General features: G+C 49.0%; 1 protein-coding gene across 4 annotated transcripts in view; it reads left to right on the top strand.

Moving 5' to 3' along the window:
* The first annotated feature begins 2,860 nt into the window (after positions 1 to 2,860).
* DNAH2 (dynein axonemal heavy chain 2) overlaps positions 2,861 to 26,485 on the top strand; it is an 87,606-nt gene continuing 63,981 nt past the window's right edge. For 3 of the 4 annotated variants that reach the window (XR_012028417.1, XM_072821278.1, XM_072821277.1), the window contains exons 1-14: positions 2,861 to 2,972; positions 4,512 to 4,694; positions 7,125 to 7,186; positions 8,805 to 8,975; positions 16,615 to 16,843; positions 17,167 to 17,277; positions 17,433 to 17,671; positions 18,610 to 18,801; positions 19,427 to 19,584; positions 20,033 to 20,120; positions 20,459 to 20,664; positions 21,104 to 21,233; positions 21,479 to 21,661; positions 22,467 to 22,681. Coding sequence is in view for 3 of the 4 variants with exons in the window: in XM_072821278.1 (XP_072677379.1) it covers positions 4,526 to 4,694; positions 7,125 to 7,186; positions 8,805 to 8,975; positions 16,615 to 16,843; positions 17,167 to 17,277; positions 17,433 to 17,671; positions 18,610 to 18,801; positions 19,427 to 19,584; positions 20,033 to 20,120; positions 20,459 to 20,664; positions 21,104 to 21,233; positions 21,479 to 21,661; positions 22,467 to 22,681 (2,153 nt within the window). In the remaining variant the exon portion in view is untranslated. The remainder of the gene's footprint in view (positions 2,973 to 4,511; positions 4,695 to 7,124; positions 7,187 to 8,804; positions 8,976 to 16,614; positions 16,844 to 17,166; positions 17,278 to 17,432; positions 17,672 to 18,609; positions 18,802 to 19,426; positions 19,585 to 20,032; positions 20,121 to 20,458; positions 20,665 to 21,103; positions 21,234 to 21,478; positions 21,662 to 22,466; positions 22,682 to 26,485) is intronic. The other variant, XM_072821279.1, reaches the window with a different exon arrangement.

Below are 26,485 nucleotides of genomic sequence, written 5' to 3'. Positions count from 1 at the left end.
AGGGTCCCCAGGGGAGTGAGATGGGGATGGGTGGGGGGAATTGTGTGTGTGGGGTCCTTGGCTTCCCATCTCTTGGCCTCTGTTCATTTTCTTCTCTCCTGGAAGCTCTTGGCTCTTCGTGTCATAGACTGACTCTCTCCTGGCCCCAAGCATTGTGAGGGCATCAGCTACAAATCACCTGTGGGGGTCTGCTGGGGGAAGAGGGGGGAAGAAGGATGAGTCAGGGCTGAAGGAGACTCTCCTCTGGTTCTCACGGGACAGCCCAGGGCACAGTCAGTAGGAGGTTGCTGGCACTGAGGCCCTGTCCCCCCCCACCCTCCCTCGTTGGCCTCTCCATCCCTGACGGATGCTCTGGACAACAGGCTGAGACCCCACTCCCTGAATGTCCTCTCTTCCCATCTTCTCTGGGCCCCCAGCCCTCATTCCCTGCTTCCCGCCAAGATCCAGAGGTCCAGCCGCCAGCTCACCCCAAATCTGCTGCTCCCCACTGGGGAGACTCTGGCTCAGTCTTCCCTCTCCTTGGCCCCTGCTCCCCTCAGGGACCCAGGCGTCCTGCCCACTCCCTTCACCATAACAACCATTCTTTGGGAGTTGCTTAAGACTTTAATATCATTTCATTAAGTCAGCTAGTTAGAGAAGGTTCGGCTCCCAGAGACTGGGGTGGGCAAAAGACAGACGGCCAAGGTAGGGGGGAGGCAAGGAAAGAGTCCCCCTCTCTCCGTGGAGATGGCTCTGAGACATCAAATATTGACAGTGAGAGAACAGAACTTATTAAATCTGGGACAGGGGTGTGCACGGGGAGCTGTGGGAATAGCCGGATGCCTGGGTTCTGAGGGTAATGAAGGTCTGGGAGGAGGGAAGGTTCTGAGGCTGGGGGTGCAGGAAGGGTAAGGGTCCTGCACCCAGGTACAACTCTTCTGTCCCTTTCCTTTGGGAGGTATTGTGCCTTGGTGTCCTGGCTGTTGCTCGGCCATCCCCTGGAGTCCCTGGGGACAGGACCCCCCCATCACAGCTGTGGTTGCTTTCCCTTCACCCCTTCCCCCTACCTCCACCTCTGTTGATGAGCTTCAGCAGTGTTTAATCGGATTGAGCAGTAATTAGCAAAGCAAGATGTTTGATTACCTATTTAGCATAATGTAGGGGGCTGGGATCTCCAAGCACAGCCAAGGGTAGGGGGTGGTCAGAAATGGGGTCCACACCACCTTCCTCTTCTGAGAGAGCCAATGAGCCCTGCGGTGGAAGCCCCCCTCATACCTCCCCACAAATCTTCACTCCTTTGGGGATCTTTCCCTGGGGGGATCGGACCAATCATGTCACCTCTCTGCCACCCACTGCCTGTTTGGTTAGAGGATGAATCACTTAGCCCTCCTTGCCTTGCTGTGCAGCTGGTTTGGGGTGTGGCAGGACCCCTGGCAACTTCAATCGTGGTCTTCGGCACTAGGACGTTGGCACTAAGACGTTGGTCTGGGCAGGGGACCGCAAATCAGAGCCCATGCGCCTCCCTTAAGGATAATGGGGTGGGGGATCCCTGGGTGGTGCAGCGGTTTGGAGACCTGGGATCGAGTCCCATGTCGGGCTCCCAGTGCATGGAGCCTGCTTCTCCCTCTGCCTGCGTCTCTGCCTCTCTCTCTCTCTGTGTGTGACTATCATAAATAAATAAAAAAAAAAAAAAAAAAAAAGGATAATGGGGTGGGGGTAGGGAGAGGTCCCCAAGGCAGGGGGTGTCAGTTCTGAAAATCAGGACAGGTGGGATGGTGAGGTTAGTGTTGGGTGTGGATGACTCCCAGGGCCCTTTAGGAGCACCTGAGACAGCCGAGCCTTGTGCCAGGTTGGCATCAGAGACCCGTCAGGTGTGAACACCACGCAGAAAGAGGGGGAACGGAGGTGCCAGCTTCTCCCCCTCCTGATCCAGCAAAGAAAATGTCATCCATTTAGCTCCTCATGGAAATGTAATCAGTGGGCTCGCTGAGGGCTTTGTCTTAATTAGGCACTATTGATGGAAGCAGGGAGGGTGCCTGCCCATCCCCCGGACCCGCTTCCTCCCTTCAGCTCCTCCCGCCTCAGGTAGAGCCCGGGGCCGCGGGCGCCCCCTCTGCGGCTCCCGGCCTGCAGCGCCCCCTAGCCCCCGCTGAGGTCTGCCCCCCTCCCCGCCCCCCCCCCCCCCCCCGCTCGCCCAGGACCCAGCCTTTGTTCTCACGGAGAACCGAGCCCCTCCCCGGCCCGGTCACCTTCCCCAGGGAGTCCCCGCCTCCCGTTCCCCCCAAAACGGGCGACGCTTCCCAGAGCCGATCCCCAGGTTCCCCTAAATTCCAGTTCCGTTCTTCCCTGGCCTCTCCCGCCCCGCGCAGCCCGGTGCTCCGAGACCCCGGTCCGGGCGCAGACGAGGGAACGGGCGGCAGGGCACGGGTGCTCCAGCCCCGCTTTTTCCCCCGGACCCAGCTGCGGCCGCGGCTGCCTCGAAATCCTGGAGCGCCTTCCAGGGCGCAGACCGGCCCCGCAGGCGGGACGCCGGGCGCCACCTGCCGGACGCGCGGGGAGCGGGCCCGCAGACGCGGGCGCGGGGTCGGACGCGCGGGGCTGGCCGGCCGTCCCGGTGACCCGAGGGAGGGCAGCTAGAAGTCTGGGCCCCGGCCGGTCTTGCCCGTCCTCGGACCACACGCCGCCCCCGCCCCGCCCCGGCCAGCGGGACTCGGAGGCCGGCCCCCCACTCGCCGGCCCTGTGGCCAGGGGCCCAATGGGGCGCCGGCGGGCCGAGTCGGGCGCCCCGGCGGCGGAGCTGGGGCTGCCCTTCGCCTGCGCCTGCGCCGTGGGGGCCGGGCTCGCGGGCTCGCTCCCCCGCCGCTCGCCCCTCCCCGCGCCGGGTTGCCTTGGCGACGCGTGGCCGGCGCGGGCGGGAGCGGGGCTCGCGGGGCCACTTCGCAGCTGGAGTGGCCGGCCAGCAGGCCTAGGGAGGACGAGGTCGGCGTCGTGAGGTGTGTGTCAGGGGCAGGGAGGACAAAGGGAGACGTGGGAAGGGGCCGTGGTGGTGGTGGAGGGACAGAGGGCGGCGGGGGCAGAGGGCGCTGAGGGGCACTTGGAGGGGAGGAGAAGGGGCGGTCGGGGTCGAGGCGTGGCGGGGGCGGGGGCCGTTGTGACCGTTGTAGGCAAGTCTGCCGCCCGGGAGGCCGCTGCAGGACAGGGCCGGTCCCCTGGGCCTGTCAGGGTTGGGTGTGGATGACAGGTCCGTGGTGGACCTGGGGGGGCGAGTGCTCCGGGCCTGGCCCGCGAAAGCTCCGAGGGCCGCAAGAGGCACAGCCTGACGCTTCTCTGGAGACCCGCGGCGCTGCCACAGTTGGTTTTATTGATGCGCCAGCCTCCTAGAACTGGTTTCCTTGGAGCAAAGTACACATCCTTCACATTGGAAGCTCACAACCTGTGATCGATGCCTGGGGCGCTTGTGGGGACGAGGGAGGAAAGCCACAGGTGGCTGCCGAGCTGGAGCTGGATCAAGGAGGGATGCCCAGCCGCTCACACCTTGCCCCCCTCTCCTGGGATTCTGAGAGCCTGCCAGAGATGCTCCTGCCTCCGGGCGCCTACTTTGCGGAGCCTTCCTCCTTCCCCAGTGCCTTCTCCCCCAGACACAGTTGGAAATTCCACCTTGGGGGACTTTTTTCTCCTTTCTTCTTCCAGTCTGTTCTCAGGGCACCAGAAGTCAGCTGACCTTGGTCTCCGTGATGAGTTAGCATAGTCAATCAACTATGCTAAGGGACCTTTCCAGTACACACAGATGGAGGTTCCTACCCACCCACAGCCATGAAAAGCTAATGAGACATGTCACAAATAGGGTTTTTCTTTGCTTAGGGAGGTTGCACATTTTAGTGTGGGTAGGAGGAGAGTTTCATCATGCCTCCCCCCTGTAAGAGAGGTTAGTAAGCTGGGAAGACAGGAGCCACCTAGGAAGATCATCTGGGTGTGCTTCATTGACTGGACAGAAGGACAAAGGGTGGGGAGGCTGGGGACAGTCTTACCTCTCCTGGGCCTTCTCTCACACACACCTGTGGCCCTCATGGGGTAAGGTGGTTGAGGGCGTGTGCAACCACGCCTCAGCTTGGTACATTTATTTATTTATTTATTTATTTATTTATTTATTTATTTATTTATTTTTGCCTCATGATCTTCCGATCTCACACTTCTGGGCAGAGACAGGGGCTCCTCAACCCTCCTTAGTGGGGTGTCTGTCAGGCTACCGTCTCTTCCACTTCCATTCATTCCTAAAGCCTTGGAGGGACAGTTGTTTTTTGACCCAATGCCCTGAAGAAAGCAGGTTGCCCCAGGGGAAGGAGTGAGGTCTGCAAGACCCTCTGTGGCTCATGGAGCAGAGTGTGGGTATCCCCAGATGAGACGATGATCTTGGGGGGAGGAGTGTCTCAGTCAGTTTGTGAATTCACAAGGAACTGAGTGTACTGGGTGGGGGGCCGGGTGAGGGTGGATCTGGTTGTGGGTGTGCCCCTCAACTGCCCACGTGTCCGCAGGTTCTGCCCACACCATGTCCAGCAAAGCTGAGAAGAAGCAGAAAGTGAGTGCCTGGGGCAGTGGCAGCCGTGGAGGGGCCCGCAAGAGAGCTGCCCAGGCTGCTCTGGCCTCACAGGCTGCAGAGACCACGCTGCCTTCCGGGGAGCCTGAGGTGGAGCCTGAGCCCCTCAAGGAGGAGCTTGGTGGGTACCTGCTGGGGAGGAGCATGGAGGCAGAACCTTTGTGTTTAGAGAGGGTCCGAGGGCTGTTGCTTCTGGGTAAGAAGCCAGGGCCTCAGTGGCATCTCAGGCCTGTTGCTGGGGTCCTTTTTCTGTGTTTTGCTCCTCGCCGGCCTTAGACCTGTTCTTTCTTACTCTTTCCCCCTGCCCCTGCCACGTACCAAGAGCTCACCTCACTAGCCAGTGCTTTCTCTCAGCCCCTTCCTCCTCGCTTGGAGTGTTCCTCCTTGCTCCTGCCACGCTGAAGAGGGTTTGATCTCTCCGTTCCCCCCCCCCCCCCCCCCCCCCCCCCGTTTTCACCCCGGGTGGCAAAACAAATAATGTTTTTCTCCCATTAAGCCCATCACCATGGCGACCCAGCTTGCTTTGCCACCCTTTGAGTCCTAAGCCTGACTGATCGTTTCTCCCATCTGTTTAAAGCTCTTGTAGCTCTGCCTCTATTTTGGCAGGGCCTCGGTAGACTGGGGGGGGGGGGGGGAGGGAGGGGGGTTCAGGTTCAGGGCCACTAGAAAAGCAGCCTGATATCTGCATGGAGGGAGAAAAGAGTTTAAAGAGGCTGCCTCCCATGGCTTTGATCTGAGGGCCTCCTTCCCTGTGGGTCAGCAGGGTTCTGAAGGGTTCTGGTCCCTGCGGCTGTCACGGGGCTGTCCCCCTTTGAGCCCTGGCCAGTGGAGCTATGACTCTGAACTAAGTATAGCCCTCCTCTTTTCCATGGGGCTTCTTTACACAGCTGGCAGCCTGTCAAGATGGAGAGAAAATGGAGTCCCCTTTTCATATTAATAGTGGAGATTAGACATGGGTGGGGAAGAAGGGTCCAGGGCATGCAGGGTACCTAGGTACCTAGGACCCAGATTTTCTCTTGAGTTCTCTTGGAAGCAAGCATCGAAAATGAGACCAGGGCAGCCTGGGTGGCTCAGTGGTTTAGCGCTGCCTTCAGCCCAGGGTGTGATCCTGGAGACCTGGCATAGAGTCCCACGTCAGGCTCCCTGCATGGAGCCTGCTTCTCCCTCTGCCTGGGTCTCTGCCTCTCTCTCTCTCTCTCTCTGTATCTCTCATGGATAAATAAATAAATAAACAAATAAAATCTTAAAAAAAAAAAAAGAAAGAAAGAAAATGAGACCAGCTCCTAGAGGTTGGCTTCCTGGAGTAGAGGGAGGGAGCAGGAGAGGCAGTGAGGCTCAGCTGGGAGGGTCCTCAAGTGTGGGGAGGGAGGGAGATTCTAAATGAGAGCACTGACCAGCAAATACAAAGACTCCACAAGTCCCTTAGCTCTAAGCCTTTTTATCGTTTGGTGTGGAGACAAGTAACCCCAGCAGAGGTTCAGAGGGGTCCGGGGCCTCCAAAGCAGCCCCGAAACACAGTAATCCCTGTGAGCTTTGGAGTTGGGGAGGCATTGCAGCCTGTCCCGTTGGAGATGGAGGGGCCTGCTATGGTCTGGGTGTTTGTGTGTTTCCCTCCCCCCCCCAATTCATACATTGAAATAAATCCTAGTGCCCAATGGAATGGGATTAGTAGGGGGGTGGTGCTTTGAGAGGTGCTTAAGTCATGAGGATGGGATAAGTGCCTCATGAAAGTGGTTCCAGAGAGATCCCTTGCCCAGTTCTTCCACGTGAGGACACCATGAGGAGTTTGTGACCCAGAAGGTGGCTCTCAGTGACCAGGCCAGCATCCCCAGGTAGGACTTCCAGCTTCCAGAAATGGGAGAAATAAGTTACTGGTGTTTATAAGCCACCCAGTTTGTGGTGGTTTGTTAGAGCAGATGCTGGTCTAAGGAGAGCCTGAAATGTTTCTTAGTAAAGGTGGGTTAAAAGGGCAGACACGCCGTCAAGGTCTGTATTAACAACCTGTGCTTCCTTAAACGTTTCTTAGTTCCCATTCAGAAAAGAAGAAGAACAGGTTTGTAATTCTATATTTGTAATTTGAAAAAAACTTTAAAATTTTTAAATTTATTTATTAGAGAGAACTAGAGCTTGTGCATAAGCAGGGGAGCTGCAGAGGGAGAGGGAGAAGCAGGTTCTCCACTGAGCAGGGAGTCCAACTCGAGGCTCGATCCCTGGACCCCGAGATCATGCCCTGAGCTGAAGGCAGACGCTTCACCAGCTGAGTCCCCCAGGCACCCCAGTGTCGTGTTTTCAAGGCTCATCCATGGTGTAGCATTGTGGCTACTCCGTTCCTTTCTGTGGCTGAATAATGTTCCACTGGTATTTGTTCATCCCGTCATTTGTTGTTTGAGTTACTTGAGTTATTTTCACTTTTCGGCTGCTGTGAACACGTGTGCTTGAGTGTCTGAGTACCTGCCTCCCCTTCTCTTGGGGAGATACCCTGGGTCGTACTGTGACTCTGTGTTTAAGTTTCAAAGGGACGCCTTCACTTTGGAATGTTTATTCTCCCCAGAACCAACCTTGGAGGAAACTGTAGTAGAGAAGGAGGAATTACAGGAGCCGGAGGTGGACGTGGTAAGTTAGGGTTTCCCCCCCCATACCAACATTCTTCCCCCACAACCAGGGCATCAGAGGGTTAGTTGTAAGATGGTGCACGAGGGATTGTCTTTGGTCTGTCACTTGCTTTCTTCTCCTCTTTGCTGGGAGCCTGCTTACCGCCAATCCGGTCCACTGGCACAGTTGTCCCCCCAGCCTCTGTCCCCAGGAGAAGAGGGCTTTAAGTGAGGGGCAGGTCTCTTAGCTTTCCCTTCCTTGTCTCCCCACCTTGAGTCAAACTAGGACAAGCTTAGTTTGTGACACCCGACTCTTTATCAAATGAATTGCACATTGTGGCCACACCCTGGCAACAAGCGCTTTCCAGACCTAGGTGTTAGCAGCATAGTAATACACGCTATAGCTTGGCTATTTTAATTTGTATTTCCTTGATTTCAAGTGAAATTGAACATTTCTTCATATTTTCACTTTCCATTTTCTATGATGTGACATGTCCACTCCTGTCCTTTTTTTCATGCATTTCCTGGGGTTGCTATGTTTTCCTCATAGGTTCATCTACGTCTTTATATAGGGGAAATTTTAGAGCACCTGGCTTTCTCGGCTTGGAAACTATAAGTGAAAGAGACTTCTCATCCTGCAGGAGAACAGGGAGAAGGACAGGGTGGCTCTCTGTGTTCATCTTCATGTCTTCTAGTTTCCTTAAATATTTACAGCTTTTTAATTTTAACTTTATTTATTTTTAAGATCTGATTTATTTATTCATGAGACACACACACACACACAGAGGCAGAGACATAGGCAGAGGGAGAAAGAGGCTCCCTGTGGAGAGCCCGATGTGGGACTCAATGCCAGGACCCCGGGATCATGCCTTGAGCCGAAGGCAGAGGCTCGACCCCTGAGCTACCCAGGTGCCCCATAGCTTTTTTATTTTCTCTAGTAATCTGTACAGACTTATCGTGGGGCTTGAACTCACTACCCTGAGATCAAGAGTCGCACACTCCTCTGACTGAGCTAGCTAGATGCCCTAAGTTTCCTGAATTATTTAGTGGAGTTCTACAGATGATATTTTTTCTGATCACCAGTTACAGTGTTTTCATCTAAGTTATATATTCTTTGGTGTTTCTCAGTTTTGTCTTTTCCTCTCCCTTCTTCCTCTCTGGCTTTTACTTTTTTTTTTTCTTTTTTACCTCCTAATCAGCTTTTACTGGATATCTCCTATTACTTCTGTGTCCCAGGAGGCTGCAGCCTTATCCCTTTTTTTCTGGCTTGCCATCTTTGCTCCTGGTTGCTTGCTTCAAGCTAATATCCTATGGGTTCTCTTGATTTAGTTTGACTTCGAGGTTGAGGATTGCTTGACGATGCATTTTTACAACCATAGGTATAAAGGAGAGATCTTGAGAAGATAATGTCTTGCACTTTTCATCCAGTGATCTATTCTAGTTTTACTTGTAGAAGCAAGGGAATCTTATTGTCTTGTTTCTTCAGAAGCTTGAAACCTATCATTCAATTCATCCTTAGCCTTGTCTTCACCATTCTGGATCCGTGTGGCTTCTCATCCTCCTTGTCTTCAAGTGTACTCAGGAGAAAGGCCTCATCCTAATAGCCATACCTGCTTTGGCTCTCTGCTCTCCTTCTGTAGAAGCCCCTTTTCCTGTCCCGAGCCGTGCTGACAGGTCTAGTGGATGCCGTATGGACAGCAGAGCATGATGCCGTTCTGGAACACTTTGCCCGGGACCCTTCAGAGCTCGTCCTCACCATCTTCATCGACCCCTATGCAGGGCTGAAGCTAGAACTGAGTATGCCAGTACAGGTGGGTACTCTGCTGTCCAGACTCCAAGGCGCTCTTGCCAGGGAGCCGAGAGTTCTGTGCATCTCAGTGTCTTTGAGTCTTATCTGCTAGACCCAAGGTCTTGAGCCTCATGCTGTGTCAGGAACCCTGCTTGGCGGTGGAATACAGAGAGGAATGCGGTGGGGTGTTGCTTTTGGTGATTTCATGGTCTAGTGGGGAAGACAGGCATATGCAGAAAATTTACAAATATTGTGATGCCATGGGCAGAGCTTCATAAGAGCTTTATAGGGACAACTAATAGAGCCAGTAGAGGGCTGGCAAGGCTTGGCGATGCAGGTGATATTTCAGGTGGAGATGAAAGGTAAATAGGATTTCACTGAGTCTGGGTAAGAGCTGTTCCGGTTAAGAACACTCTATGTGTGGAGAAGAGCTTTGGGAAGTGATAGTGGAAAGGTAGGCAGGGCTCAGCTTGTGGAGGGCCTTGTGTGTTATGCTTATACAATTTGGCTTCTGTCCCAGAGGGAACTAGCAAAGGCCTTCATGGGTAGGTAGATAACTATTTCAGCAATGTGGAAGATACATCAGTGAAGAGTAAACCACGGGTAGGGAGACAGTTAAAAGACGGGTATAGAGTAGCATCTGGGCGGGGCGTGTACAGATCATTATTGTAAAATTCTTGTAACTTTTCTACATATTTGAAATTTTTAAAATAAAATGTTGGAAAAGAGAAAGGCTTTTGCTTTGCTTTTATTGGCAGTGCACATCAAAAATTGAAATGATAACATGAGCATGGCCCTGTGCAGTGACACAATTTGTGAAATGTTCCAGATTAAACAAAAGCAAAAACAGACTGTAACTTTTTCCTGCACATGAGCAGTAGTCAGCTATAAGACCTCATGGAAGAAAAAAAAAAGATCTCATTCATAAAAGGAACAAAAATTTGCAAAAATGTGTAGGATTTCTATGAAAGAAAATGACTGTGCTGTGGGCCATGTCAGATCTGACGACACAGTGAGCCATATCCTGTTTCTAGGTGGGAATCTTAATTATAAAGACCGTTCCATCTAAACAAGTGCACCATTTTAATGCAACTCCAATCAAAGTACCACAGTCCCTAGATCCCTTGTGTAAAGATTTTAAGATATATCCAGAAAAATCCATGAAAATCACAAAGAACATGATGAAGATGAAAGTACTGGAGGAGAGCTATAAATATGAACATCTCATATTAAACCATAGAGATTAAAACAGAGTTGTGGTGCCCATCTCTCCATCTCAGGTCATCAGTTCAAGGCCTGTGTTGAGCATGTAGCCTACTTTAAAAATAAATTTTAAAAAATAAAACAGACTTGTACTGGGCCAGGAATACGCATCACATACACAACATTAAAGACACAAAATACAGAAACGTATATGTAAGCATTTTCTATAAAAATTGCATTTAAAATTTGTAGGGAAGAATGGATTATTCAGTGAATAGAATTGGGAATAGGGAAAACAAAATTTTTTTAAAAATTTTATTTACTTATGATAGTCATATATAGAGAGATATATATATATATCTCTCTCTCTCTGTGTCTCTCATGAATAAATAAATAAAATCTTTTTTAAAATTATTTTTTAATTTTTATTTATTTATGATAGTCTAAGGGGACTATTTATTTAGCTGAGGGGAGGGGAGAACAGGGAGATGTTAGAGGGCACAAAGTTTCTGACACCAAAAGCGAAGGCAACCAACCAAAGCTAAGCAAGTGAAATTACATCAGATCAAGAAGCTGCACAGCAAAGTTTCTTCCATCAACAAAATGGAAAGGCAATCTCAGGAATGGGAGAAAATATGTACAAATCATATATCTGATAAGAGGTTAATACCCAAAATATATAATATCCAAAATATATAAAGAACTCAAACAACTCAATAGCAAAAAAACAAAAAACAAAAAACACAACAGTCTGATCAAAAATTGATCAGAGGTATTGAAGAGACATTTTTCCAAAGAAGACATACAAACGGCCAACGGGTATTTCAAAAAGTTGTCCCTATTGCTAATCAGGGAAATACAAATCAAAATCACTGTGAGATACCATCTCACACCTGTTTGACAATGGCTATCATCAAAAAGACAAGAGATCACAAATGTTGGTGAAGATGTGAAAAGGGAACACTCATGTGCTGTGGTGGGAATTTAAGTTGGGGCCACCACTCTGGAAAACGATACGGATGTTCCTCAAAAAATTAAAAATAGAACTATCATATGATCCAGCAGTCCGCTTCTGGGTATAGAACTATCATATGATCCAGCAGTCCGCTTCTGGGTATATGTCCGAAGGAACTGGAATCACTGTCTCAAAAATCTATCCATACTCCATGTTCATTGCAGCATTACTTACAATAGCCAAGGTATGGGCACAGCCTAAGTGTCCATCTGTGGATGAATGGATAAAATTCTATATACACACAGTGGAATATTATTCAGCAATGAGAAAGAAGAGTCCTGCCATTTGCAACAACTTGGATGGACCCTGAGGGCATTATACTAGGTGAAATAAGTCAAACAACGACAAATACTGTATGATCTCACTTATATGTGGAATCTAGGGGGAAAAAAAACCCCATGCTAACTCATAGAAGTAGACAACAGATTGGGGGTTGCTAGAGTGAGGTAGGGAAAATGAGTGAAGGTTGGCAAAAGGTACAAACTTCAGTCTTAAGATAAGTAAGTTCTGGAGGTATAATGTACAAATGGTGACTAGTTAATATTGCCTTGTGTATTTGAAAGTTGCTAAGGTTAAAAAAGTTCTCACTGATGAGACAGAAAAAAATTGTAACTGTGTGAGGTGATGCATATTAACTACACTTATTGTGGCAATCACTTTGCAATAAATACATAAATCATGTTGTACACCCAAATTAACACAGTGTTACAGGTCAATTATAGCTCAATAAAACTGGGCGAGGGAGGGTACCAAGTTTCATTTATTCAAGACAATGGTTCTAGAGATCTATTATACAGCAGGTATCTACTGTATCTATTATACAGTATTACTATGTGGTGTCCATGACATTTGCTACGAGGGTAGATCTTTTTTTTTTTAAGAGGGTAGATCTTAAGTGCTCTCGCTGTACATACATACACAAAAAAGGAATGCTGGATATATTAATTAGTTTTATTGTGATACCGAAACATCAAGTTGTACACCTTAAATATATACAATCTTTATTTGTCAATTATGCCTTAACGAAGCTGAAGAAAATTTATTTGATATACTGAAATATACTCTAAATAAGATCAGGGACTTAGGGGATCCCTGGGTGGCGCAGCGGTTTGGCGCCTGCCTTTGGCCCAGGGCGTGATCCTGGAGACCCGGGATCGAATCCCACATCAGGCTCCCGGTGCATGGAGCCTGCTTCTCCCTCTGCCTGTGTCTCTGCCTCTCTCTCTCTCTCTGTGACTATCATAAATTAAAAAAAAAAAAAAAAAAAAAAAAAAATTAAAAAAAAAAAAAAAGATCAGGGACTTAGTTGTATACTTTTGGGTTAAGATGGCCAATTGAAACTTCCTTAAAAAATTACTACTGTTAAAAAAAAAATTACTACTGTTGATAAAATGGTCAAAAAAGTAAAACTAGAAGAAGAAAAAAAATCACCCAAGTGTAAAGAAGGAAAAGAGCATAATCTAATCAACTTTAAGAGTAGATGACCAATGAAAGGTCTATGCCCCGAGTTAAGAAAACCATGCTCCCCACAGGAATGGTGGATGCCCAGAAAGTTGGGAACCTTAGCTGGACATGTAACAAAAATCTGAAAAAGGAGAAAGAGCCCAGGTATCTTACACTGCTTGAAATTAGTCTTCACCACCTACCCATCCCCTCACGCAATTCTCTTAGGTTAGAGAAAAGTGAATAGAACATAAAATACCCAATTCTTTCCCTTTCACTTTGGTGGGGAGGTGGTGGAGAAGAAACTGGGCTCTCATAGCGGGACGTCAAGAAGTCACCCACAGGGTGTTAGAGCAGAAAGGATGAATTCCCTGAGCTGCTCAAGCGTGAGGAAAGAAATTGCATGGTAACTGCAAGCATCTTACATCAAGTGGCAAAATGTGGAACAGAAAGAGACTCCTCACAACAGCATCATGTCCTAGTACAACTTAGTAGGAGCATGAATTCAATTTTTAAAATGCAGAGAGACAAAATAATGCAACATGAGAGAGAGAGAGAGAGAGATGAAAGGGAGATAGCAGATTTTAGGAAATAAAGCACCATACTATAAAACTCGTAGGTTAGAAGTGGCAAGGAACTGACTAGCTATCACTGCAAATCTGAATTGCCACAGAAGAGAAGCTTGAGATAATTACAGTGCACGAGGAAGAGAAAGCCAATGACAACATAATTAGAGAAAAGTTAATAAGACAAGGCGATCTAATATAGAGCACCAACTAATGAAATAGTGTAAATGTAAAGATAAAATACAAAGCATTTCCCTGACCTACAGAAAGAACTGAATCTGGGAATTGAAATAATGTACTTTCTCCCAAAAATTCTGTTACACCATGTTTAATGCCAAGACACATCTTAGGTATGCTGTAAACTTCAAAGAAATTAATTCTTTAGGAGCATCGCTTATGCAGCTTTCCTGCCAAGAATATTCAACTTGAATCTAATGACGAGGAAACAATCAGATTAATCCAAATTAAGGGACATTTTGGAAAACGATTGGCCTGGACTGTTAGATCAGTGCCATGGAAGAAAGACAAAGACTCAGGGACTGTACAGGATTCAAGGGGACTGAGGAGACATGACTATGTGTGATCCCAGACTGGATCCTGGGTGGCGAACAACAGCTGTAAATGATGTTATTTGGACCATTGGGGAAAGCTGAATATGTATTGTGTATTGTATGAAGTTCAATTTTCTGAGTGTGGCATTTACAGGATTGGGTATGTTGGAGGATATCCTCATTTTTTGGAGCTATATGCTGAAGTATTTAAGGGTGCAATATCACATGGTGTCTACTGCTCACTCTCTAATGGCTCAGCCAGGAGAGGGAGAGAGAGTAAGAGAGTGAACTTGAGCACAAATAGGGCAAAATGTCAACAATTAGTGACTCAAGATTAGTGACTCAAGTGTGTTGTTCACTTACACTTTTCTTGCAGTTTTTCTAGGAGTTGAAATTGCTTTCAAAATAAAAATTTGGGAAATAATTACTTAGTGCTCTAGTCAAAAAAGCAAATTGTCTAGCAGGAGGAGACATTAGCTGGTGGCAGACTTCTCCAATCACCCAGAAGAATACTTTCACAGAGTTCTCCAGGAGGACCGTGTGCCCCAAGCATTTTATTCTCAGCCAAGATGGTCAAATACAAAGGCCACTAATGAGCAGTCATTTTCAATCTTGAAAGAACCCTACTCTATAAAACAAAAATAATATCACCCGTGGAATATCTATCCATTAGAAATGAACCAAACAGGCAGGGGTGCTTGGCTAGCTTAGTGGATGGAGCGCTTGACTCTTCATCTCGGAGTTGTGAGCTCGAGTCCCACATTGGGTGGAGAGATCACTTAAAAATAAAATCACTTAAAAAAAGAAAAAAGTGAACCAAGTAAACAACTCAGGAATAGAGCTTCTACGAACATTCAATTCATTTAAATAAAAACTAATACTAAATAACCACTGGTGTTATGATTATGCTGTGAAATGCAAATGCTACCAGCCTGGACAGTGTAAATGTAACAGTATAATGAACACTGAGCAGTGCTGAGCAAGAGGGAGGGTATGAGGTGCTAGTGTTCTTATTTCTCAAAGCAGTGAGTCACTAGGACTTAACATTGGAAGGTAGTGGAAAATGAGCCTCAATATTTTAAAAAATATTTAATTAATTAAGAGAGTGCGAGTTTGGGGTGGGGAGCAGAGGGAGAGAAGCAGATTTGTGGCTGAGGATACAGCTCAACACAGGGCTCGATCTCATGACCCTGAGGTCATGACCTGAGCTGAAACCAAGGGTTGAATGCTAAAAGACTGAGCCACTCAGGTGCCCCTGAAACTCAGTATTTTTAATAATCTCATATAACTTTAGAAAGGGGTCTTTCAGAAAGAAATCTCTCTCGCAGGTGAAGAAATACTTATTGAAGCTCAGGGGTGCCTGTATCTTATTCACACCAGAGTCCTTTTATTCTATGAAATCCAAGTGAAATTAAATCTAATACTTTTAATCAAAAATAGTGTGATCCTACTTTGAAATAACTTTTAATCGATTTGTTCTGTACGTGTCGATCTATAGAAAGATGTCTGGAATAATGTTTTCTGTAGTGTTAACAGCATTAATGTCTGGCTGGTGGAGTTTTAGATGACAGTTTAGTTTTTATCTCTGTACTCCTCTGTATTGCTTCAGTTATTTATAACTAAACTATGTATGTTATTTTTTAAATGATGAGGCTTCATTTGATTTATTCTTCTCCTTTATTTTATTTTTAAAAGATTTTATTTAATTTGACAGAGTGAGAGAGAGCATGAGGGGAAGTGGTAGGTAGAGGGAGAGGGGGAAGCAGGCTCCTCATTGAGCAGGGAGTCTGATGTGGGGGCCTCAATCCTGGGACCCCGGGATCACGACCCAAGCTGAAGGCAGATTCTTAACTGACTGAGCCACCCAGGTGCCCCTAAAAATTTCGTTTTTATAAGTAATCTTTACACCCAACATGGGGCTTGCACTCATGCCCCTGAGACCAATTGTCATCCACTCTTCTGACTGAGCCAGCCAGGTGCCCCAAGAGTCTGTTTCTTGGTTTATCTCTCTCTCTCTCTTTTTTCCCTTTGCTCGTTTGTTTTATTTCTTAAATACCACACATGAGTAAAATCATATGGTATTACATATGTATATCATTTTAACGAAAATAATAGTGTGAAGCTTTTAAAAAAATACACTCGAAATGCCAAAATTCAATTCTGGGTAGTGGGAAGATGGATGATTATTAATCTCCTCTTTGTGCTTTATTTTCAGTTTTTTAAATTACATAAATTATAAAGAAAGAGTGGGTACAAAAGCATGCACGCATGAAAGGTGGATCTGGTCTTAGGGACGAACGGCTTTTCTCAGCATGTAGAAGTCAGAAACTTGAAATTTGAAAGCCGTAGCTACATGAGGGTCATACATTTCTGGATGTAAACAACAACAGCCACAGAAACTCACCATGAACAGAATTGAAGAGTACATGAAAATTTGGGGACCAGGCGTACACAACTGAAACGGGAGACCCTGGACAGTTGCCTCTTACTTCCATTCTTTCTCCTCCCCACTTATCCTATAGCTCAAAGGCTTCCTCCGTTCTATCCTTTTCCTTCCATCCACCCATCCAGCTTTTATTGAGCATCTAATATGTTCTAGTTAACTGTGTTGGTTCTGGAGCCAAGTTGGACAGAGTACACAGTCCCTACCTGCAAGGCCTACTCTCTGCATTTCCTTCCCACAGTTTTGGGTACAGACTCCGTTATTATGTCCCTGAAAGAAATAGGAGGCACCTTGCAACACATTTGGTGAAGGATCAGGATACCCCAAAGGAATGTGGCAAAGAACTCAGCCAGAGTTCTTTCCTGACAGATGCCTCAGATTCTGCTGGGTATTGTGCTGGGTCTGGAGACTGATCTCTGGTCCCCTGTCTTTTCATGCAGCCCCAGAACCAGATTGTCTACTTCATTCGCTGCGCACCAGTTCCCATCACCACGGAGAACTTTGAGGCAACCGTGCAGTTTGGGACCATGCGTGGTTCCTACATCCCGGCCCTGCTTCGGCTGCTCAGTGGTGTCTTTGCACCTCAGATCTTTACAAACACAACCTGGCCTGAGAGTATTCGAAATCATTTTGCTTCTCATCTGCATAGATTCTTGGCCTGCCTGACAGGTGAGCAGGAAGACTTGGGTGCCTCGTTTCTCTCTGGTGCTGCACTGACAGTAGAGCAAATGAGGCAGGTGGGAGACTCATCCTGAATACAGCCTGGCATGGAATGGGTACCTTTATGTGGAGCATATCAGGGCACAGAACTTGCCTTCCAATACAGATACAGTTTTCTGCTGTGAAAGGTTGCCCAGACCAGACAATGAGTCATAGTTTCTTTTGCCTGTTCTCCTGAAATCCACCATACTAGATCATCAATCATGATTGGAACCAGGGTGGCACAAACTCTCTCCCTTCTGTGAACTTCCATGGTCTGTTCTTTTCCTCAGATACTCGGTATAAACTGGAGGGTCACACCGTTCTCTACATTCCTGCAGAGGCCATGAACATGGCACCCGAGGTGGTGGTTAGGGACAAAGAGCTGGTACAGCGGCTGGAGAGTGAGTGGCTGGTGTTGCCAGTGTGTTGGGGGAGAGGGGAGGGCTAGATGCTGAGAAAAGAGCTGAGTTAAGAGGGCTACATAGGTGACAGAGGAAAGGATACAACTGGGAAGCAGCATAAAGAAGTGCAAGAGGTTTTGTACTCTCCCCTGCAGCCTCCATGATACACTGGACCCGGCAGATAAAGGAGGTGCTCAGTGCCCAGGAGTCTGTGGAGACAGGAGAAAATTTAGGTCCTTTGGAGGAGATTGAGTTCTGGCACAATCGATGCATGGACTTGTCTGGCATCAGTAAACAGCTGGTGAAGCAGGGAGTGAAGCACATTGAATCCATCCTGCGCCTCGCCAAGTCATCCTACTTGGCACCTTTTATGAAACTGGCCCAGCAGATCCAGGTTTGTGAGTGGACCAAAGGATGGAGGCTTAGCAGAGAATGGATGGTGGTTGGGACAGTAGTTAGTCAGGTGCTAATAAGAGGGAGCCAGCGTAATCCTTAACAGCAAAGATAGATCCTAATGTTTGGACTTGCACTTGGGGTAAGAGTACAAAAGTAGTAGAACACAGGGTCCCAAGGAGCTCATAGTTTTGTTAGGGAGACCTCAGTTCATCGACAAATACACATGGAGTCCAACCTCCATGAGCCCAACCTCTGCAGTCTAGCTCAGAAAACCAGGCTTACACAAAACAGGATCACCAGATGGCATGGGGTCAAAGAGGAACCCATAGGGTCCAACCAAGAGAATTGCCAAGATGAACACATAAAAAATAAATTTGGTATAAAGTATGGCAAGCTGATTATGTTAACATTGGGATCACAGAGAAGGCTGCAGTGACCTGTGGAGTTTAGACATGGAGGATTTCTCCTCCCAGGCAGGATTTTGAGCTAGATGGTAAGGAAACAGCTTCAGTGAGGTGGAGACGTCTAGAAGCCTGGTTGAGAACAGGGTGGCCAAAGGCATGGGGTGAAACCGGGGGTGGATGGGAGGGCTGTTCCATCAGCTGATCAATAGCTGTTGAGCACCTACCTTGTGCCGGGTTCTGAATTCAGCTGGAGAAACTGGAGGAGTGGACACAAGCCTGAGCTTGGGGACTCTCAGTCTAGTGGGGCGGGGGGTTGAGACTCATCATAAGAAGAGACAGGACACTGGTTGGAACTAGAACAAGAATGAGAGCAGATAGGTGGGGTCCCCAGGGTCCGTGGAGGCCTGAGATGCTTGGTATTAGGTTTTGAGAGGGGCAGGTCAGGCCAGGCTTCCAGAGGGGTAAGCAGTGCTTGCTTTGAACCAGTTCTCTCCAATGGACAAGTCCATTGCCAGCATTTCTTCATTGCCAGGATGGCTCCCGTCAAGCACAATCCAACCTGACGTTTTTGTCAATCCTGAAGGAGCCCTACCAGGAATTGGCCTACATGCGGCCTAAGGACATCTCCAGTAAGCTCCCCAAGTTGATTAGTCTCATCCGCATCATCTGGGTCAACTCTCCCCACTACAACACTCGGGAGAGACTGACCTCTCTCTTCCGAAAGGTGCGTGTCTGTGGGGCCGGGGCAAAGGGCAGCTCTGATCTGCTGAAGGACAGGGAGGCGTTCAGGGGGACATATGTGCTGAAAGGCACTGAGGAGTGGCCTGGGGGGGTCAGGCAGGGCTCCCGGACTTCTCTGCCTGCTTCTTCATCCCCCAGCGTGCTCTGTGCTCTGGGTTGGGGCCTGGGCCGGACAGCTTGCTTCCAGATAGAAGTAGCCAAGGTGGGAAGAGGGCCTTTGAGAAGGCGAGGCAGTAGAGCGCAGTGGGGGAGGCAGGGGGGACAGACCCCAGGCTGAGCCATGCAGGAGGGGACGACTCCCTTCTGCTCATTTCCCAAGGTGGAAATTGCAGGGAGTGAGACGCAGATTTGGGAAGGAGAGCCAGCTTTTGAGGCACAGGGCCCGAATGTCATCTGAGGTGACCGAGGTGGGTCCCTGAGCTGAGCGCTCACTGGGAGGTGAGCTGAGCTGGGGACAGTATGGGTAGACCCTCACGGGGTTGCCGACAGCCGGCAGCAAAGGCCCGTGTCAGGTAGGTGTGGGGAGCCAGGTCAAGACTGGGAGGCTGAGACCCGAGGCGGGGTCGGAGATTTGGGCTGTGACTGGAGGCCATTGGCCCCTTCTGCAGATGAGCAATGAGATCATCCGCTTGTGCTGCCATGCCATCTCCCTGGACCGCATCTTTGAGGGCCACGTCACTTCTAGCAAGGAGGAGCTCCAGGGCTGCATCGCCTGCTGTCAGGCCTGGAAAGATCACTACCTACGGGCTGTGCAGATGCATACCCAGTACGACGCATGTCCCCCACCATCCCATCTGTTACCCCTGCCATTCCTAATGACTGTAGATGGGACTCCTCTCACTTGCACTTTTTAAAAGCCTACAGATCCCAGTCTTCTCTCTGGATGCAGATCTTCTAGCCCCTGGACCCTGGTTCTCCTTAGTCTCATAACCTCTCTACCCTGATTCCAAGAATCCTTTCTGGTTTATTCTTCCACTCTTGGCCTGGAAGTCTGAAATTCCATCATGTATAAACCTTCTAGACCAGAGGTGCTTTATCTCCTCTCTGGTTCTTCTCATCTTGCCTTTCTTGCCTCGGCTCTTCAGGAGAACTGCCTCTTGGGGTCTCCTTCCCTAAGACCCCCCAAACCCAGGACTCTGGATTCTAGCTTCCCACAGACAGGTTGATATGTCGTGCCCCAACTTGTGATTTGGTCCATTTTTCTCCGAACACAGGTTCTCCAGTCGGGGCTGGGTGCTGGACCAGACCAGCATATTTGCCCAGGTGGATGCCTTTGTGCAGCGCTGCAAGGACCTCATTGAGGTGGGCAGACCGTCGTGAGGGGTGGGGGTGTCACAGCAGGCTCCAGACCCTGGCCAGGGGCTGGGAGAGAGGGGCAGAGGGTCAGCAGGGAGCTTCTCCACTGTAGCTCTTTCTGTGTGGCTGTGTGAGCCGCTGCCACCGTCCTGTTCTGTCAGACTGTCATCTGTTATCACAACCCTGGTATCTCATAGCTCATTCTGTGGCCAAAACTCACCTCAGCAGCACCTGGCACCTGGCGGGTCCTCCCCTGTCTTTAGACATTTTAAGCCAATCCTGAGAGCTCAGGACCCACCAGGTCAGAAAAGAGGGCAGGAGTCCTCACACCGACTTGGTTTCAGGTATGTGACTGCCAGTACCATTTTGCTCGCTGGGAAGATGGCAAGCAAGCTCCCCTTCCTTGCTTCTTCGGCGCCCAGGGGCCCCAGATAACACGGAACTTGCTGGAGATTGAGGATATCTTTTATAAGAACCTGCAGATGCTGCGGGCTGTTCGCGGGGGCATCCTGGATGTCAAGAACACCTCCTGGCATGAAGACTACAACAGGTGTGAGGATCCCGGGGCTTAGTGCTGCAGGGGAGGGAGGCGTGGAGACCACGCAGGAGGAGTGGCCAGAGTCCAAAGGAGAGCCTGGAGGTGACAGATCGAGATGGGGAAGGCGGGAGAGAGTGCAGGGAAGGAGCCACTGCTCAGAGCCAGGGTCCGTTAGGCTCTGAGGGCCAGAGTCCCCATTCTGCCACAGACTGGGGGCGATGGCGATCCTGGGCAAATTATTCCCCCAGTTAGAGCCTCTGTTTCTTCATCTAAAAAATAAAGCTATTGATAGGACCCATCTCACTGTGCTGTCTTGAGGAGCAAATGATTAATGCACATGATGCACTTTGTGGCTGGCACGGAGGGAGCTCTGGGTCTGGGGCACCCGGGATTCTTACTCAGAGGATGACCAAGGGTGTGCGCTCCTCTCCACGCTTCCTTAATGGTGCAGGTTTCGCACTGGAGTCAAGGACCTGGAGGTGATGACTCAGAACCTGATCACCTCCGCCTTCGAGTTAGTCCGAGATGTGGAGCAAGGAGTGCTGCTGCTGGACACCTTCCACAGGCTCGCCACGCGGGAGGTGCTTCCCCCTGCCCCCGCCCCCCGCCACTTCCCCTGCCTCCTCCGCCCTCTTCTTCGGTGCTTCCTGTTTCCAACCCCATTCCTGCTCTTCCCCAAGAGCCTCGTCCTCCTTCTGCTCCCCTTGCTTGCGGATCACTAGGGAGCAGGCCTCCTTCCACGGGGCCAGGACCGGGTGTAGCATGAGTCCCCGGAGGGAAGCCGCACCCGAGGCCATGTTGTCAGGTTCTTTCTCTCCTTCCTTAGGCTATCAAGCGAACCTACGACAAGAAGGCAGTGGATCTCTACATGCTGTTCAATAGTGAGCTGGCCCTGGTGAACCGTGAGGTGAACAAGAAATGGCCCTACCTGGAACCCTACATGGCCCAGTACTCTGGGCAGGCGCACTGGATGCGGATCCTGCGGCATCGCATCGACAGGGTCATGAATGTGAGCACCTGGCTGTCCCCAAAACTTGTTCTCAGAGAGCAGGTGGAGTTTGCAGGCTGAGCCACATGCTGGCAGGGTAGCCACCCTCTATTGCCCCCCGCTGTCCAGGGCGTTTCCCCGGGGACTTTCCATGATGGGAGACTAAGTGGGGCTCTGGGGAGTGGCAGGTGCCATTGGGTGAGGTGGCCCTGGCTTCGGATGCACAGCGGTGGCCAGTGTGGCTGGTGGTCTGGGTCAGTGGAGGTGTTTCCTGTCAAAGTGGGGAGGAGGAGGAGGAGGAGGGTCACCTCAGGGAAACCGGGCCACCCAAAGAGGAATATAACCTCACAATCCAGAGACCTGGATGGGGCCTTAGGGCGCCTAGTCCTGGAAGGACCAGAAACAGGAATAACCCTCAAAAAGGCCTTTTGGGGAATGTAGATTAAGGCTACTGAGGAGCTGGCTGTCATGTCATTGGCTCTGGGTAAGAATATGGTGTCTCCCTGAGCGCTGAGCTAGGACCAAGGGTTCATACTGGTTTTCAACCTCGACCCGCTTAAATCCTCACCTCCTATAATTTACTTTCTTTGCCACCTTCTCTTGAGCCAAATCCCTGTGCCTCCCCTTTGTGCCACTGACGCCTTTTGTCTTGTGCCCTGGTCTCCTCCTCTCACTTTGCTGTGCAGCCCGTCCTGTTCCCAGAGTGGTCAGAGGAGGTCTCCCTGGCGAGCCACACAGCTTGTGGATTGGGTGTGCGGTGTGGGAGACGGGACCATAGAGGTGGGGGGCACATGGGCTCTGGCCACCTGTTGTCCCTCCCCCTCAGTGTCTTTCCAGCGCTCACTTCCTGCCCCACATTGGTACGGGAGAGGAGAGTGTGCATACCTATCAACAGATGGTTCAGGCCATCGATGAACTAGTTCGAAAAACCTTCCAAGACTGGACGTTAACGCTGGACAAGGACTGTATTCGGCGGCTGGACACACCACTGTTACGAATCAGCCAGGAGAAGGCAGGCATGCTGGACGTCAACTTTGACAAGTAGGAGACCCAGGCTGACTACTTTCCCTCTGCTTGTCCCTCCCTTCTCTTGTTTCCATGTGTCTGTCTTTCTTCCTTCCTTCCTTCCTTCCTTCCTTCCTTCCTTCCTTCCTTCCTTCCTTCTTTTCTTTTCTTTTTTTCTCTTTTCTTTTCTTTTCTTTTCTTTCTTCTTTCTCTTTCTTGATTTTATTTATTTATTCATGAGACACAGAGAAGGAGGCAGAGACACAGGCAGAGGGAGAAGCAGGGTCCCTGCGGGACTCGATCCCAGGACCCTGGGGTCACAACCTGAGCCAAAGGCAGAGACTCAACCACTGAGCCACCCAGATTCTACTCCACGCACCTTGTTTCAAGCTCTTTCTCAGGCTGTAACAGGTGTACCCACACTGCCTATGTTTGATTCTAGAGTGTATCTCCAGAGTAACAGCGGCAGAAAAAGCAGCCCCCAGGAACCCATTAACCCAGTGATGTAGGTGTCCTGCCACTAGATGGCCGTGATGGCCCAGCTAAGGCATCCCGAGGACCTCCAGCCAAGGGGCGGGCCTCCCTGAGAACTGGTGGAGCTGGCGGTCTGGGCCGGTTGTGCTCTCTCCTGCAGCTTTACAGTTAGGACCTTCTCAGGTGACAGTTATTTCAGATGTAATTAATTCACGTATTAAGTTACTCAAAATTGTGTAGCAAGTGCCTTCTACGTGCCAGGAGCTGAGCCCCTGCCCTCTGCCTCCCTGCAAGTGAACTGGAGGCCGTGCTTCCGTTCTGTGGAAGATGCAGAAGAGAAAAACAAGGAAGGAGCCATGTAAGACATCTGTCTACAGAGATTGCAAACCTCCTTGTGACAGTTTTTTTCCTAATTGGAAGGAAATCACTTTCTACTGGATGGGTTTTGGCACCCCGTTGTCATTAGCTGCGCCCCGTAAGAGGAGCTGCTTCCCAAGCTTCTAGGCTGTTGCTCCTCACATGGGCCTTCAACTCACAGGACGCCCTGATCTGTTGGGCACATGTTGGAGGGCTTTTCCTAGAGGAGACCTGGGTGGAGATGGAGCTGCCATGGGTGAGGTGACGTGCCATGGGTGAGGAAGGAAGCAAAGGTGGAGAAGTAGTGCTGTGTGTCAGGGGAGGCAGAAGCATTCATGAAAGGGCCAGAGATGGAGCAAGTTGGAGATCTGCCTGTTGTGCCCAAGATTGCGAATCTGAGAAACCACCAAGGAGCCGACACTGATGCAAGCGCACGAGGGTTTATTAGCAAGCTCGAGCTTGGGTCCAAGTATACCCGACACAGCAGAGCAGGGACTTGGACCCCAAAGTGGGTTACAGCTGGGTTTTTTATAGGGTGGTCTAGGGGATTTTCAGAAGGGGTGGAGGAATTTCTCAAGTTCTGTTTACATTCTGATATGGGGCTTAAGGGCCTTGAGCTCTGTTCTCATTCTAATATGGGACTTTCTACCACGGGTGTGGGCTCTGTTGTCTTTCTGATATGGGATTCCCTGCCAAGGACATTGAGGACATTCTGCAGTAAAGTTTAGCTCTTATTCACAGGGGCCTAAGATGGCTGTACTTGTGCTAATGCTAAACTTTAGGTGGAATGGCCTTAATTTTTCTTGGCCTCCACAGTGCCTTTGGCTAGAGAGGGGTACCAGAGAGTGGCTTTGGTAAGGCCCAAGGGTTTTTGAGGTACGACTAAGCAGCAGCATATAAGACTGGCTTAATAAGTCAGCACTATGATTTTTTTAAGAAAGATTTTCTTTATTTATTCATGAGAGACGCAGAGAGAGAGGCAGAGACACAGGCAGAGGGAGAAGCAGGGGAGCCCAATGTGGGACTCAATCCCAGGACCCCAGGGTCACAGCCTGAGCCAAAGGCAGATGCTCAACCACGGAGCCACTCAGCGGCCCCCAGCACTATGATTTTGAGAATCACCATCTCACCCCTCCAAGGAGGTTTCCATTCTGTATGTAGAGACAAGGCCAGTATCACCCGGGCTGAGACATTTGCAAGCACACAACGTTGTTGAATCTGCAAGACACACAGCTCTGTCAAGCTGGCTGCCTCCAAAGGCACTGTGCTCAGAGAGACAACGGACAGATGAATGGACAAGACAGTTGGACGTGATTGCATTGACACCAGGATAAACATGCACAGCCCCAACAGCAGTTGCTTTATTCTCCCCCAGAATCAGAGGATTGTGTTCAAATAACAGAAGCACATTAGCACTAATGATCCATATTTACGTTTTAAGTATGAGAGAAGATAAAGGTTGAGTCAAAGGTCAAGAGGTGTCACAGGTTGACCACCCCCACGTCCTCAGAGCAGAATCTGAACCCTGGAGCAGATCTGCTTTGCTCTGTGACCTCAGGCAAGCCACCGAATTCCTCTGAGCTGGAGTCTCCTTATCTACTCCAAAAATCCTTTTCTGAGGTCACAAGGCGAGATGGCATATGTGGAAGTCCTCACGACGAGCAAACAACAATCAGCAAACATTACTTTCCCTTGAAAAGAATTGCCTCATAAAGCTTCTGTGAACACAGGACATTCAAAACAAACTTAGCAAGGTGATAGAATAGTTTTTTAGATTTTATTATTTTTTAAAATAGTAGTTTTAATTTTGAAAAGTTTTAGCCTTTTACAAGGGGTGACAGAAGGTACATGTTACAAAATTCAAAAGAAAAAGAACAATCGGGCTTCACTGCTGTACCCCATGACTTAGTTTCTCTCTAAAGAGTCCGTGTCTGTCACTAGTTTGCGGCATAACATTCCAGCGACGAGAGTATATAGTTACATAAATAACCCTTTTGTATAAACAGTAGCATACTATATACACGGTTTTGTGCATCCACAGTTTTCAAAATGGTTTATTTTCCCATTGTAAAAGTGTTGACAAGTTTAGAAAATTTGCAAAATGCAAAAAAGTAGAAGAGAGAACAGTTTCCTCAAAGACAACCATGCTTAATGATTTGGTCTTTTCCCCCCCCCACTCTCTTTTACCCCCTACTTCATACATTTGTTTTCTTTGATTTTTAAAATCTTTAGTGGGTATTTTAAAAAAGATTTTATTTATTTATTCATGAGAGACACAGAGAGGCAGAGACACAGGCAGAGGGAGAAGCAGGCTCCCTGTGGGGAGCCCGATGTGGGACTTGATCCTGAATCCTGGGATCATGACCTGAGTTGAAGGCTCAACCCCTGAGTCACCCAGGTGTCCTTGTGGATATTTTTAAGTTATAAAAATAGTGTATGCTCACTGTAAAACAAAAATTGATATAGAAGTACATACAGGAAACAGTGAAAATCCAGTACCCAGCCCTGTCCTCTAGAGGTAATCTTGATAACCAGGTGATCAAAAATATGCACTCTACACAAAATAGAATCACATTATAAACAGGGTTTTCGCAACTTGCTTTTTAAAGGGTTAATGGTATGTGTCGGGTTTGTGCGTGGGTTTCCATTCTGTATGTAGAGAAGTATGTAGTTATTTTCTGGGGTGTATAGCATCCTATAATTTGGGTCTACTGTGACTTAATCAGCTCAGGATTGATGGACTTATAAGTTGTGCGATTTCCGTAAGGCTTCTGAATATTCTGTACCAGAGGGCTTCGGGTGGGCTCTCTACAGCTTATTCCCATCCCTCCCCAGTGGTGCATTTGCCTGGTGCCCGAGCAGTGTCCATCTGAGTCAGAGAAGCTTAGGAGAAAACTTTCCTGTCTGCTGTGATCATCTCCTGTCGAGGAACACATTAGGTATTTATTGAAAGTACTGTTTGCGTAATCTTTATAGTAGAGCCTAACAAGGCAACTTTGGGCCAAATAT

This window comes from Canis lupus, chromosome 3, assembly GCF_048164855.1.
Source record: "Canis lupus baileyi chromosome 3, mCanLup2.hap1, whole genome shotgun sequence".
Lineage (NCBI taxonomy): Eukaryota > Metazoa > Chordata > Mammalia > Carnivora > Canidae > Canis > Canis lupus.
This window is presented reverse-complemented; position numbering and strand designations above follow the sequence as displayed.